The sequence below is a fragment of the Dipodomys ordii genome, unplaced genomic scaffold, assembly GCF_000151885.1.
Source record: "Dipodomys ordii isolate 6190 unplaced genomic scaffold, Dord_2.0 Scaffold196, whole genome shotgun sequence".
NCBI classification, from domain to species: Eukaryota; Metazoa; Chordata; class Mammalia; order Rodentia; family Heteromyidae; genus Dipodomys; species Dipodomys ordii.
The window spans coordinates 48,010-63,386 of NW_012267412.1; the positions used below are offsets into that span (position 1 = coordinate 48,010).

Below are 15,377 nucleotides of genomic sequence, written 5' to 3' on the forward strand. Positions count from 1 at the left end.
GCATGGAAGGGCAAGACTGGATGAAGCAAGATCACTCTGCATCGTGATGGCAGAGAGGAATCAGGAAGCCCCAAAGGACATATGAGACTTTCGAGACCATATCGAACAGAGTGAGTCCACAGCTAGTCAAGCTGGACACAGCACCAAGCAAGGGCTGCAGAGGGACACACCCATTTCTAATGAATGCCAGTAGTCTTCCTCCCTAATTGCAAGTAGTAGAGATTTTCCTCAGAAGAACAAAGGAACCACTATGCCCTGCTCTATTCTTGGTGTGGGCCAAATTCAGAGGCAAGGCACCAACAGCCTCGTGGTGGTATTATTTACCTTTTTCTTTTTCTTTCTCAGGTAACTTCAGAACCTGTTCTGGATCCACAGCAAATCCAGTCATTTGATCAGCTTTGCCGGCTCTACCGAGGAAGCTCCAGGGTAACACTTGTATTTCCTTATTCAGAAAGTCAAGGCTATGGAGTCCCAATCCTAGCCTCCCTCTGTCCCAGCTGCATCCCTGTCATGGCCTCAGAGAGCACTGAGAACTTTGCTAAGGAAACAGAAGCAGTAGAGAGGTGTCTGTCCCTTACCTACGGTGGACCCTGAGAACACAGAGGGCTTCTGTGAGGCCTGCCTTTGTGTCAGTAACTGCCAAACCTGCCCTAAGACCCAGCCCTCCTGGACTTCTGGATGAATGCTCTTTAGCCATGAAAGATCAATACCCAGTACGGTGGCTTAAACAAGACAGAAGTGTCTCAGACACTGGGCACCTTCCATAAACCTCCTTACAGATTTTCTCTAGCTCATGGAGTATACTTGCATGTTTCAGTACAGTTGCCCCAGCCCTAAACCATCACAACTGCATTCCAGCTAGCAAGAGGAGAGAATTAGCCCTCCCTAGAAGCAATGCATCCCATTTCCACATACCTCCATCGGTCAGATGTAGACCCATGACCATGCCCAACTGCTGTGAAGACTGGGAAAACTGGTCTTCATGCCAGAATAAAGTCCAGTAATGTGCTAGAACTGCAGGAGCAAGTTCAGAGTTAGCTACAGCTGTGCTGATGTCCCACAGGCCCTTCAGCATCCTCATTAGCTCTCAGCCTTGACTAGAGCAGAGCCAGCCTGAGAAGTGGCACCATGTCCCATCCAGTCACCTAAAGCAGAAGCCTGGCAGCTCAGCCATCGTGTTCCAGCCACTTACTGGAGAAGCTGACATCTATTCCACTCTCTCCTTTCCCAACTACCACTACCCTGGGTCAAGTCTCTCTTACTGCAGAAGCCACTGCAGGTCTTCTGATCAGTTAGCATCCCTCCTGGCCCTTCCCCGTACTGCAGCCTGGCTCCTCCTCCCCATCCAGCTGTGGCCTGCTACCTCCTTGCCTACAGCCACTCTGCCTCCTCCCACCCCTGCCAATATCTCCACCCCCAGGTCACCCAGACCCCACCTGCACACTGGGTCCATTAGCTTGTCCTGGCCCATCTGCTCCTAGATTCCAGCTCTGCCTGAGTGAGCTGCCCCACACCCATTCACAGACAAGCACCAAGGAAAAGTGGCACTCCCTCTGAGAGCAGGTTTCCTAGAGGTTCCTGTCCAAGAGGCTTCTCCAGGCATCTCCAGTGCGTGGCCCACCAACCTTATTGAGTCTAGAGCCACTCTATGCTTCCCAGCTTCAGCCAAGCACTGCCCCAGGAGCCGAGGTTCTGGGCCTTCTGAGAACAAAGCTGCGCTTCAGGCTGCTGAGCCTCATTCGCAACCCAGCAGTTTCCAGGTCACTAAGTTACAGAAAGAGAACCCAAAATAACTTTGCTTAAGAAATATAAACTATTTGAGTTTGCTCTATGAACCTCATGGTGTCAGAAAGTAAAAGTGCTGCTCTCTTGGGAGCCATGAGTGTGATCTCCTGGCAGACCCTTGTCAGACTGCCGGGCACCTGCCAGGGTTACAGCAGGAGGGAAGCGGCACGTGGCGGGTTTGAGCAGAGGGGCATCTCGCCACCACAGCACAGCATCAGTAGAGGCATTGGCCCCTCTCCTCCCGGGGTCCTTAGCATCCACAGTTCACAGAGCGTGAGCATGGGAGTTAGTAGGTACAAATTAGACCACAGCATGTAGCTGAGTTAGGACCTGGGATGCAGTTATTTTTGATAAATTGGTACTTAGAACTTGGAGTCCTTGCATGGGGACAGGAGGGAGAGACTGGGAGAGAGTGAGGAAAGGGGTTACATTGTCCAAAAAGAAACGTGCTTATTACCTGACTTATGACACTGTAACTCCTCTGGACATCACCTTTATAATAACATTTTTTTTTGTATTGCCATATCTTTATATACTGAGGATTCAGTTCTCGACATGGACAACTCATCAGCATTAGACTAAAGTCTGAAGATAGGGACAGAATTTTCATCCATATAGATAACCAGTAATGTCAACAGCTACAAGTTTTCTCATAATTAAAATTTCTATTTTAAAAATAGCTGTTATAAGATATGCATTAACCATTTAATTGTATACTTGAAATCTAATCATTTTCAAGTATACAGTTCATATGTGCCTCAAGCACTGAAATGTTTGCATCGTTGTGTGATCACCATTATTTTTGGAACTATTTCCATCTTGCAAAACTGAAGCTCCATACCATTAAACAACTTCTCACTCTCTTCTCTTTCCAATCCCATCAATCACCATTTCATTTACTATGAATTTGCCTGCTCCAAGTATCTAATTTTAGTGAAATGGTGTAGTGTTTGTGCTTTCGTGTCTGGCTTGTTATGCCCTGCATATCTTCAATATCTTCCAATTTCACCCATGCTGGAGCATGTATCAGATTTCTTCCTTTTTTTTTTTTAATTGTAAAGATACAAAAAAAAAAAAAGAACTTATGGGTCTTCACATGACTCCTTCCACAGCCACTGATTGTATTTGCAACAGAAGTAACAAATGGACATTGAGCCTAGAGCCATAATAGACTATATGAAAGGAGATCTTGTCAGCAGTTGGAACAGGGCGGGTGAGCAGGACACAAGTGATAGGCAGATTATCTCCAGAAAGGCAGCACTGTAGGCAGGCGGCATGGCTCAGCTGAGACTGCCACATGAACCAAGTATGAACCTCGCCCACCCTGCTGCTACTGACTGGCAGTGACCCAGGCTGTTACCCAACTTCCCAGAGTACCATGAAGGGTTGAAAAATGATTAAAGCAAGCTGGGTTCTGGTGACTCCTGCCTGTCATCCTAGCTGCTCAAGAGGCTGAAATCTGAGGATTGTGGTTCGAAGCCAGCCCAGTAAAGGAAGTCCATGAAACTTACCTCCAATTAACCACCAAATAGCTGAAAGTGGAGCAATGGCTCAAGTGGTAGAGTTCTTGCCTTGAACAAACAAACTCAGACACTGCACCCTGGCCCTGAGTTCAAGCCCCAACACACACAGACACACACACACACACACACACACACAACACACACACATGCACACACATAGGAAAAAGAAGGAAGGGGAGAGAGGGGGAGAGAGAGAGAGAGAGAAATTGAAGCATCAGCATAGTGTCTGGTGCTGCAAAGACACTTCTTATAGTTCCCTGAGGCTTTCAGAAGTCTCGGGGACTTGTGACTGCAGTCAAACATATGTGACCCTAAGTATTCAGCTGGCTCTCTGGTCACAGCGGCCTCCCTCCAGAATGGTCCCCACAGGCCCGGCTTTCCTTGGCCTCCAATATAGCCTTGCCAGTTTCCTCAGGACGCAGTGCTGGATACAATGCTTCCTCCTAGGTTATTGGAGAACTTGGCATCTTGACACTGAGGTTCCCGTCCCATTAGCACTAGGGGTAGATCCAGATGGTTGCCTCTGACAGAAATCTCAAGCCCTGGGTGTGAGTTCTGTGCTCTGAGGCAGGGCATCGGGAGCACCAGGCCATCAGGCTCTGACTTTTGCAGAAAGGTAGCCTAGGTTCAAAGAGGCTGTTAAGGTTGAGGCCTGGCTTCCTGGTGCCCCTCACCCCTGGCATTTCTTCAGATCTTAGCCATTGGGTTGGGCTGGCACCATTGGTAGAATAGCAAGCTGGGAACTGGAGGACTTATTTTGGAGGTTCAAGTAGCGCTCTGGAGCCCGAGTTTAAGTTGGTGGCTGATTCACCATTTGGAGCTGTCCAGGTTCAAGAGGGAGGGGAAGGGGAAGAGCCAGGGGAGCCAGCACCCTGGTAGAGAATGCAGACTGGAATGAGCTAGGAATGGGGGCCTCTGCTTAGTGCAGGGGAGAGGACAGGGTCCCCGCAGCATAGGGAAAGGAGCAGTGAGGACACGGAGGGCAGGGCTGCGGGGCTCTGCAGGGCCAGAGAGCACAGGTCATGTGTCTCGTTATCACTACTGCGGAAATGGAGGCTCAAAATGTCTTCACTAGAACGCGCTCCAAGGCATCCTGCTTGTTTGTGAGACCCCGCCCAGGGCCCCAAACCTCGATTCTCCCTCTCCTGGATCAGGGGAATGCCATCCTCTCCACCTCTGAGCCCCTCCCTCCCAGACCCCCCACATGGGATCTGTCTCCACAGGCTCGCCTCATGTGTGTCCCCTTCTTTGCAGCTGGCTCTCCTTACTGAACTCGCCCAGAACCGCGGCAGTGACAGCTGCAGGCCGTTCAGTGGCTCCCAGAGTAGCCCTGCTTTCAACAGCGTCTTCCAGAAGGAGAACTTCCAGCTGCGGCTCATCCCCCCACCTGTGACGGAGGACTGAGGCTGCCTGGAGGAGTGGTTGTGAGAGACAGCCATCCCAGGGACACAGGAGGGCTCTGGTCCCCGAAGGTTTAGCCTCTATTGCTCCACGCTCCTACTAGGGATCCAGGATCAACCAACCTCTCTGCGCAGCTTCCGCCCACAGTCCCCAGTCTGGACTCCCTGCCTGCCACAGCTTCAAGGCCTTCAGACTCCAAGAAATAGATGATGTCCCTTGGGACTTTTTCCCATTTCCCTGCAGCTTGGAAAGTAGATAAGAGTCCCAGAGATGGCATCTGTAGGTATCATGAGGAGGGCACCAGCCTTGGAGAACAGAGGTGGATCAGGCTGCTGCAGGTGTCAGACGCAGGCCTGGAGAGCACACCACCTGTTGATGTGTTTTTGTGACAGCAGGCCTCTCCTTCCTAGCAATAAATGTCTGTTGGAGTCCTGCAAGCCGGCTAACCAGTTTTCTCGAGCCATCAAATCGTGGGAGGCATTTACAGCCCTGCGGCCATAGTCAGGTTTTATCATCTCCTACTTATAGAGACCCTGGCTCTGTTCACACAGCAGCTGCGCCACAGACACCACGCAGAGGCCAGCCACCCAGGTGCTCCTGCGACATGGCCGGACTTCCATGGACATGCTCAGTCCTGAGTCCCAGGCAGTCCCCGACACCTCCTCACGTGCTCACATGCCCAGTTGTGTCTGCCCACTCAGGGACCATCCAGCTCTTGTGCCTGATGCTAAGAAGCAAACCCACAGGAAATGGATGTGTACATAGATATCATTGAGTGGGTTTTCATGTCTGGCTCGATGTGTATGAAATAGAGCCATTAGGGGGGTGGAGGGAGACCAGGCCTAGAACACGTCATGCTGAGCAGGCTGAGCTGGCTGGTGGATGGCCAGATGTGAACTGGGCATGTATGTGGGTATCTCCTGAGAATGACCGCACGGGCCCTGCCTCTGAAGAAGGATGTGAGGATACCTCTGCTCTGAGGGCAGTGATGAGCACTAAGTGACTGCCACTTAGAAGCCCATAGCAGCTACAGACTCAGTGTACAGGTGGAACAAGCCCAAGTCAGAGGACAAATCATTTAACCAGGCCACCTGCTGAAGCAGAGGCAGAGCAGGGATTTGAACTCTGACCTGTGATGTCACTGAAGCTGTCTTCTCAGGGTAGTCACAGAAGGTTCTCAGTGAGCCTGCAGCTAAAGCAGAGGAGCTTGATCAACTCAGGGTACAATTCAGTCGTTTCCCTTTCAATAGTCTAAAGAACTAAAACAGGAGAACAGAATAGAAAAAGATAACTTGTGCAGGGCACACTTATAATTCCATTAATAGGGAGGCTGTGAGAAGAGGTTAATCCTAAAACAAAAAGATGGAACTTGTTACTTCTAAACATAAAATATATATGGGAGGGATGTAGTAAATGTATTTTATGTGATCAAGGTAAAGTTATTATCAGTTAAATAGCCTTTTGTAACTGTTTTGTTCGAACTTCTTAGTATCAGTGCCCACAAGGTACAATCTGTATAGATATGCAGAAGACTAAAAGTAAGGAATCAAAACCTACTCCTACAGATAATCACTCCTTGCAGTGTTTGCTGCAGCATTATTCACAGTACTAGTTAGCTTAAGTGTCCCTCAGTGGAAGGGTGAAGAAAACATGAGAGATACACATGGTAGACTACTCCGTTCTCAAAAGGAGATCCTGTTGTTTATAACAACATGGATGAACCTGGAGGATACCAGGTTAAGTGGCACAAGCCTCTTTCTGCCAAACACTGTGTGATCTCATATACAGAGCATAAAAAGTGGAACTCAAGTAGACCGTGGGTATGGGAAGTGGGATGGGTAGGAGCTCAGCAGGGAGCTGTTTATAAAGATTCAACCTCCATCCCTCAGAGAAACATGCTCAGGAGGTGCCATCAGTAGGCTATGTGTCTGAAAATTCCTAAGAGCTGATTTTCAGTGTTTTCACCACACACACAAAAAAGAAGTGATACATGTTAATGGCCTGATTAACTAAACTACAGTCTGTCTACATTAGAGGATCATGATGTGCACTAGAAATACAGTTTTTCCTTGTCAACCTGAAGATAATTTAAAAAAAAAAAAAAAGGCAGTTCACTGCATTTGGAACCAGGTTCAAGTCCAAGCAGTAAACACCAACAAAATGTTCTTCCCAGCCTGGTCCTATATCAGTCCCCAAGAGTACCTTGCCATTCATGTCACAACACGCTTGAATAAACACACAGCACATGTGTGCCTCCAATTCAAACACGACTTGCCTACACAAACCCTTAGGTCAGTAAACACAGGATTGTGTGGCCCTGCCCACTGTGGACTTTTCTGGGAGGGTGTGGGGTGCTTCCAAGACTCTGGGTCAGCTCCACCGGGAGCATGCTTCAGCCCAAGGACTGTCTGTGACAGGTGGGAAGCGGGGGTTCTAAGATGCTTCAGCAGGTACCTGGCCTGAACTTCTTACGCTGTTCCCTGGGACTTGTTGGGGATAAGAGTTGGGGTGTTGAGATTCAGGTCCCTAGCAGGAAAGGGGCAGACATGCAGGTTGGCCAGAACCAGCGGTGCCTGGCACAGCTGTCCCCTTTGCTTCTGGTAAAGTGTGAACATTTGAATGGATGTGGTGACAGCTGTGCACATCACACCTGCAAACAGTTCTCCCCAGCTCCTACCTCCGCCACACTGCCCCTGCTTCCCTCCCCTGAAGCTCCCAATCTACACAGTCACCCCCCCCCCAACCAGACACTGCTGGCAGCCACCAACACCAGTCACCCAACAGACAGAGGCCCTGTTCCCAGAGGACCACCCATCCACGGGGGAGCACAGACAATGCAGAAAACACTACCAATACTTTTTGCAATTAATTATTAAGAGATGGCTTCAAGGTCCTTAGATAAGTCTTTTTTTTTTTTTTTTCAGTGGTGGGGCCTGAACTCTGGGCCTGGGCGCTGGTCCTCAGCTCTTCAGCTCAAGGCTAGCGCTCTACCACTTGAGCTACAGTGCCACTTCCAGCTTTTTCTGCTTATGTGGTGCTGAGGAATCAAACCTAGGGCTTCATGTATGCAAGGCGAGTACTCTTATCACTGAGCCACCTTCCCAGCCCCAATTCTGCTCTTTACATTTTAACCAAAGAGAGGTTTGGGTTTTTCACATGCTGAAACCAACCATGTGCTCTTCAGTGGCCACGTGTGTTTCTCCATGTGGAATAAAACTGGCCCAGTAGTCCTGACTCATGCTTTGCTTGCAGCCTTGCCTCCACAGCCAGGTGTTTTGACTAAAAGCCCCTGGCGCTGGGGTTAGGAGGTGAAGCCTTTTAAAGGCCACAAGGCCCCTCCCTCAGGACCAGGCTGCGGGCCTTTAGAAAACGCTTGGCATAGAAGAGCTTTGCTGCACCTAGCTTCTGACCTGATGTCATATGCAGCATCCAGAGTCCTCGGCAGCAGGGTGCCACCTGGAACGAGGACTGCAGCCCTCTCCGGTCTGTGACTGCATGGATCTTGGACACCCCCCCCCCACACACACACACTGCCAGCCTCCAGAACTGTGAGAAATCAAATTCCTGTCCTTTCCAAATAATCCTGTTCTTAGGACACAGCGCGTGTGTTTTCGGAGGTTTCTGCTTGTGCTCAGCCAGGAGGATTCTCCAGGGTCCAGCCACTCAGGGTCCCCTGCTCTATCTTGTGTGCCAGGTGTGCTGGGCACTGCTGACAGGAGCAGAGGGAGTGGGGTGGGACTGCCCCGAAGCCGCTCCCAAGGTGAGGTTACACAGAGGGGATGAATTTGATCAAAGTACATTATATGTGTCTGGAAATAGCACAATTAAACCTCTGTGTACTATTCATATACACTAATTTTTTTTTAAAGTAAACTTCTTCCAGCCTGGCTTCCTTCTGGAAAGAAGTGCCAGCTATGGGTTTTTTCAGGACCTGGGCTGAGGCTTGTGGAGATCATGGGGCTCCCAGCCCTGGCAGGGTCTTGAGTGGGCATTGCCTGGACAATGCATCTGGCAAGCCTCTACCTAGGGCAGCCTATGCCAAATCCATCTAGTCGTGGATGGGTGTATGTGCAGGGCCCAGGATGGAGGGGGTGGGGGGGGGTAGGGGTGGGGAGCACCATCAGGGTTGAGAATCACCTCTGTCCCAACCTACCTGTGGGTGAATGAGGGTGCAAGCCCGGCCTGACTGAGGCAATTCAGGCAGCCCAGCCCGCTGGCCTCCCTCACCTCCAAGGCGGGTGTGGTGGTGGTGGTCCTCAGTAGCCCAGGCTGGGGTCTGCTACTGTAATCCCGTCTCCGCAGGAAGGCAGTAGGCTTGGGGGCTTTGCAGCTGTGGAGTGATGTTTGGTGCTGACTGCAGATTCTCCTGAAGAACAGTAGCCTTCCGGGACTACGTCTGTTCCTGCAGACAGGAAGCGGGTTAGGAGGCTCTTCCTGGGGTACTTCTGGGGAGCCACTGGTCATTTGTATTACATTTGGGGGACAGCAGAGACTCTGGAACAGCCAGGAGATAGGAAAGGACTTTTCCTACCACACAAGGCAGGGGCAGGGCAGGTTCTGGGCAGGCCAGGGTGGTGGATGCATCCTAAAAGATGTAGATGCCTGTTTGGCTATGTGTGGATCTCTCCTCCATGAAGGGACACAGTCCTGGTCCAAAGGATGAGCTGTTTTCTATGGAGGTTAACACAAAGTGAAGTACTGCGCAGTGTGTCAGGGATGACATCTCCTGTTGAAGGTGAGATTCTGACCCATTGGTGTCAAGTACTTCCTGACTGTCCCCCATAAGAGCCCGGCCACTGCAGAGAGGGAGAGCAAGCAAGGCAGAGCTGGGCCCCCATCTCAAGGTGGGGACAGGTGAAATCCCTGTCCGCTCCTAGCATGAGAACCAGGTTAAGTTTGTGACTGGGGTCCTGGGGGGAGTGGGGTGCAGAGCAGAAGAAGGCACACTAGTCCATTCAGAACTTCGCCTTTCTTTTTAGCCTTGACCCACCCACCTCATTTCTAGTACGTTCTTTGTTAGTCACTACCCCCACAGAAATCAGACCCTTGCAAGAAACAGCATCACAGGGAAGCTGGGGCCCAGTGGGTGCCAGCTCCGCTCACCCCGAGGAGGGAAGGGAGGAAGTGGGAAAGAGGTTCTGAGAGGAGCTGCAGCGTCCTAGGTCCTGCAGGGAACTCTGCGGAATGGAGACAGCACTGTCCCCAAGCCAGAGTGCCATGAGCCCTGCTCAAGCCAGCCCCGGGTAGCTAGGGAAGTCTCAGAAAGCAAGGCTAAACCAGGCACTGGAGGTTCGTACCTGTAATCCTGGCTACTCAGGAGGCTGAGATCTGAGGATTACAGTTCAAAGCCAGCCCAGGCAGGAAAGTCCATCATCTCCAATAAATCACCAGAAAACCGGAAGTGGCTCTGTGGCTCAAGTAGTAGAGTGCTCTCCTTGAGCTGAAGAGCTGAGGGACAGCGCCCAGGCCCAGAGTTCAAGACCCACACTGACAAAGAAAAAAAAGCAAGGCTAGTAGGAATTGACCACATGAGGGTCAAGAAACTTCCACAGAAGTTTCTGTGGAAAGACAGCAGCTTCAATAGCACCTGTCAGCAGGCAGCCCAAGTGACCATCCTGAACTCTGGCCCACAGGAAGTGCTGCTTTGTCGCTCTCCTGTTTCATTCCTCACCATGGACTTTTCAGGAGCACGGGGCAGGAGGAACTTGGTCTTTACACCCTGGCCAGGGGGATGGCGAGCAGAGCTTTCTCCTATGGAGGGTCAGGAGCCCCTCATATCTCTCCTCTCCTGGAGCAGCAGAGTGGATCCCCCTGGGGACAGCACTGGCTGCCAGTCAGGCTGTGCTCTAGACCCAGCCCCCCATCACCCACCCCCTACCCTTATGAGCTGGGGAAGCAGCTGGCCCCACGCAGCACAGGACCAGGCCTTTTGCAAAGGCCATCTGGAGCCCAGCAGGGCTTCAGGGAAGGGAGTTTGTGGAAGAGGAAAGCTGACAGACCAGGGCTTCATCAATGATAAATGCATCCTTGAATCCATGAAGAGCTTGGGGATCCTTGCAGGTGCGGTCTGCCAAAGCTTGTGCCCGGGGCGCAGGAAGGCCTCCCACAGTGCTGTCTTCTTCTTGCTGAGCAGTGTCTAGCTGCAGCCCATCACCTTCTCCCCTCTGGGATGGCAGGGATCAACTTCCTGCCCCAGCCTCCTCCACACCCAGCCCTCTAGGAAACTGGCCTGTCACCTTTGTGGGCTGGGAAGCATCCTGCACAGCTGTGCTGGGGCACACACACACACACACACACACACACCATCTAGGGAGATGACTCCTGTCATCTCTCTGGCACAGTCAATAATAGCTGAGTGCCAAGTATCTTCCAGGTGCTGATCAAAACGAAATAGTGTCCCTATTTTGTCTTCAAAGGCATTATCTTTATCAAATACTCTGTGTGTGTGGTGTGTGTGTGTGTGTGTGTGTGTGTGTGTGTGTATCCGGTGCTTGGACTCAGAGCTCCACTTCTGGCTTTTTTGGTCATTAACTAGAGATACAAGGCTAAGACTTTCCTGCGTGAACTGGCTCTAAACCAAGTTCCTTAGATCTCAGCCTCTTGAGAAGCTAGGATTACAGGCATGATGAGCCACCAGTGCCTTGCTCAAAAGTACTTTTTATGGACAGAAATGTTCACAAACCAAAGTATAGCTACATTCATTCATAACATGAACACAGATACAAAACCAACACCCAAATCAAGCCCAGAGATGACCTATCCCCCAGATCCTCCTAAATTCTCCAGCACTCCCCACCAAAGTCAGCCAGAACCTTTCACAGAATAGTTTATGAGTTGAGGGGATTTGATTTAGTTTTTGAGTTTTGGAGCTAGGGTTTCACTCTGCACCCCACACTGGCCTCAAACTTAAGATCTTCTGGCCTCACCTCCCAAGTGCTGGGATTTTAAGTGTGCACCACCACATACAGCAGTTTTCTGAACTTTGTACAAAGGGGATTATATACATAACTGGTGTGCATTATCCATGTTATACCTTCTCACTGCTCAGCAGTATGCCACTGTGAGTTTCATAGTCCTTCATCTACCCTGTTTTTAGTGAGCACAGAGGGGTGCTTCTTGGGCTGGCCTGGTGCCATTGTTTTTTCTTTTGTATGTGTGTGCCAGTCCTGGGGCTTAAACTCAGGGCCTGAGCACCATTTCTGGCTTTTTTTAGTAGTTTACTAGCAATAAGAGTCATGGACTTTCCTGCCCAGGCTGGCATCAAACCTCAATGATCAGATTTTAGCCTCCTGAGTAGCTAGAATTACAGGCATGCACCACCAACTCCAGGCATGGTGTCATTCTTATCCTCATATGTATATGTCTGGGTATAAATTTGGCAATGACTTTGCGGGGTCAAGGAGCAGATGAACTTGGTGCTTTTCTGAATGTATGCATGACCAGGTGAGTATGTTCAGTCTCAGAAGGGCAGTTCACCTCCACAGTTCTTGCCTGAGCTTGGCTCTATGCACAAGGCTTTGTCATTCACTTCCTGCTGAGGACCCTGGCAGGATCTTTTGAAGCTGCTGGGTGGTACAGGGGTGGTCAGGCCTGGCAAGGGCTCTGAGATGGGCTTGATCTCACACGAGGCACTGACTTCTCCATCACTGTGAAGCAGGTAACCTGTAAGAACTCTGCGCCATCCCCATCTCAAAGGTCAGCTGTGGATCTTAATAGTCTTAGAAGGCCACACCCCAGCCTCCAGCAACGTTGCAAGTGGGCTTTGGGAAGTGATTGGCTCTTAGAGGCTCTGACCTTAGCAATGCTGAATTCATAGTAGGGTAGCATTACTAGGAGAAGATGGAGAGTAGGGGGTGGGGCTAGGTGGAGAAGTAGATTGCTGGAATAAGCTGTATCTCGTTCCCGAAATTTTCATGTTGCTTCCTGGCTGCAATGAGATGAGCAGCTTTTTCTCTATTGCATCTTTCACTGTGATACTCTGCCTCACTGCAGGCCTGAAAGCAAAGGAGCTGGCTGGGGAGTGAAACCACAAGCATTTATCACAAAGACAAAACTGACCAACACAGACTGAGATGGCTTTTCAAGTCCTTTCTTACAATGGATATATGGCTTGATAAATGTTGGCAGAGGCTGAGTGTGGTGGCTCACACCTGTAATCCTAACTACTCAGGAGGTTGAGATCTGAGGAAAGGTGGAAAGGTGGTGAGACTCTTATCTCCCATAAACCACTCAGAAAACTGGAAGTGGCCCTGTGGCTCAAGTGATAAGAGTGCTGCTAGCCTTGAGCCAAGAGCTGAGGGACAGCACCCAGGCCCAAAGTTCAAGCCCCATGACCAACAATAAACAAACAAACAAATAAATATTGGTAGATTCTAAAGCTGAGGATAGAAAGCAGTCTGACCTCAGATCCAATGTGCAGCACAGAGAGCATTGCTGACAGCACTGCTGGCATCCAGTGCCCCAGTGAGGCCATTGGGGACAAGGAAGCAGCTGATTTCCAAAGAGCTAAGATTGCACTCCACTTCTCAAGACACGTCCTTAGATCTTGGGACCACACCAAAGCACCAGGCAGAGTCAGTCTCAGGACCAGTCCAGGCTGAGCGAGGCTGGCATGAAGCCAGAGCAACCTGGCAAGACTCAAGGCTGATTTGTGTTTCCCCTGACATCCCAACCCCAGCCACGGCCAGGTCTCCTTCCGGGAAGCGGGGTGTGAGGCATCGGCCTCGGCTGTGTGCTAAAGGGCAGGCGAGGGGAAGCAGGAGCCAGGCAGAGTTCAACTTAAACAAACGCTCACTGGTGGGAGAGTGATTCAGGCTGGACTAGGAATGGTGAGGGTCAGAGCCCTGGCCGAGGGCCCTTGACAGGTCTGTAACTCTTGGCTGCTTCAGCTATAAACTCACAAAACCAGACCTGCTGCCATCATGCGGTTGCTGGGGATGGCAGCCTCCCTGCCATCAGGAGAAACACCTTGGGAGAACTACGGATCACTGTCCACACTCCATAGCACAGGATGCTCTGCTTGGTTGTCATCTCACCAAAAGATTCAGATCTTTGTCTTGGGAGACGTCATTTGGAGTTCTATAGCGTTTGGAGTCCCATAAGCCAAGACATCCCCCCAAAGTCTAAGTGTTCCGATCGCCCATCTCCAGGCTCACAGGGAGAAAGTCTCAGGCTGGGAATGCAGCCAGCTCATAGCATTCAGACACTGGGCCCTGAGATGGGGATCACTACGCATGGAAGCCAATTAAGTCCAAGATGTGTGCCCTCCAGCCGGGCCATCTCTTCCTAGCACAGGCACAGTGGTATGGCCAATGCCGGAACTCTGATCCACTCCAGGCCCATGGAATGGAGCTCCCCCCCATGCTCACTGGCCTAGGACTAGTCACTTTCAAACTCATTGGGTTGTTTTCTGGTCCAAAAACCAGAAAACTCAAGAGAAGCAATTGGAAAAACACTTCTATTGTTTGTTTGTTCCCATATCTCCCTGACTCCTGAACTCTCCTCCCTGCTACCCTCTCCTCAGATGGTACTGTGAGAACCATGCTATGGTCCTGAGTGAACACCAATGGCAAAAGGCACTGCCAGTTCCCATGACTGAAATGCAATGAAGACAAAATGCTAACTCAAGTTTGTCGCAGAATAAAGTGTGTATAGTCAGCATTTTAAGAGGCTACTAGAAAACACTTCCAGATCTTGGCAGTACAATTAAGTAGAGTTAAATTAGTAGAATGTGCAGTTGATGGGATTCGCTGTCTGCAAAAGTCATGTTAAAAGAGGAGTTAGTTACCTTTTGTGAAGGCGGAAAGAACCTAGAGTGTGAGCCAGGAGGTGATCAGCATGGAGGTAGTGATGCCTGCTTCGAATGCAGCCAAGGTGCAACCTTGGCTGTGTGTACTTGTGGCGTTCAGAGAAGAGGGAGGAGGCAGCCTGTTGGTGGTGGTGGTCCCAGCATTTGGGAACAGGTGCAATGGTGAGGAGTTGCCAGACTATGGGAAGGTGTTTGCTGGGTTAGGGACAACAGTACAGACTGAGTATAGACTCCTGAGCTGATGCTCTGGGTTTAAATTCCAAATTCAACTGACCAGTGGTGCCACTGTGAACAATACTGCACTTCATAAGCTTTTCTGACTTGCAACACAGGCTGCTGAAACCTTGCCACAGGTTGCTGTGAAGGTTACACAGAGAGCAGTCAGGTAGCCACAGACTACTGACCACAATGACTACTGACAGTGATATAATTACTGATAAGTAACAGATTTCTTTAGCAGTCCCTAGAGAGGTGATTCACAGAAGCCAACCTGAGCAACCATTGTTTTCTGACATAACAAGCTCAATCAACTCCCAGACTTGCCATGCAGTTAGAACTTAGATGCACATCGAAACCAAATACAAAGCCTGCGAAGCAAATGCTATTGATGGGGATTGGAAGTTTTAATGGAGCCATCAAAAAGTTCTTTTTGAGCTAGGCACTGGTAGCTTATGTCTATAACACTAGATACTGTGGTTCAAAGCCAGCCTCGGCAGGAAAGTCCATGAGACTCTTTTCTCCAATTAACTACCAAAAAGGCAGAAGTGGAGCTGTATGGCTCAAGTGGTAGAGTGCTAACCTTGAGCGCAAAAAATCTCAGGGGTAACACTCAGGCCCTGAGCTCAAACCCCAGCACACAC

General features: G+C 50.2%; 1 protein-coding gene across 1 annotated transcript in view; it reads left to right on the forward strand.

Moving 5' to 3' along the window:
• LOC105999676 (vacuolar protein sorting-associated protein 8 homolog) overlaps positions 1 to 6,929 on the forward strand; it is a 49,257-nt gene extending 42,328 nt beyond the window's left edge. The window contains exons 5-6 of the mRNA XM_013034760.1: positions 346 to 426; positions 4,563 to 6,929. Coding sequence (XP_012890214.1) covers positions 346 to 426; positions 4,563 to 4,712 — 231 coding nt within the window. The 3' untranslated portion in view covers positions 4,713 to 6,929. The remainder of the gene's footprint in view (positions 1 to 345; positions 427 to 4,562) is intronic.
• Positions 6,930 to 15,377: the final 8,448 nt, after the last annotated feature.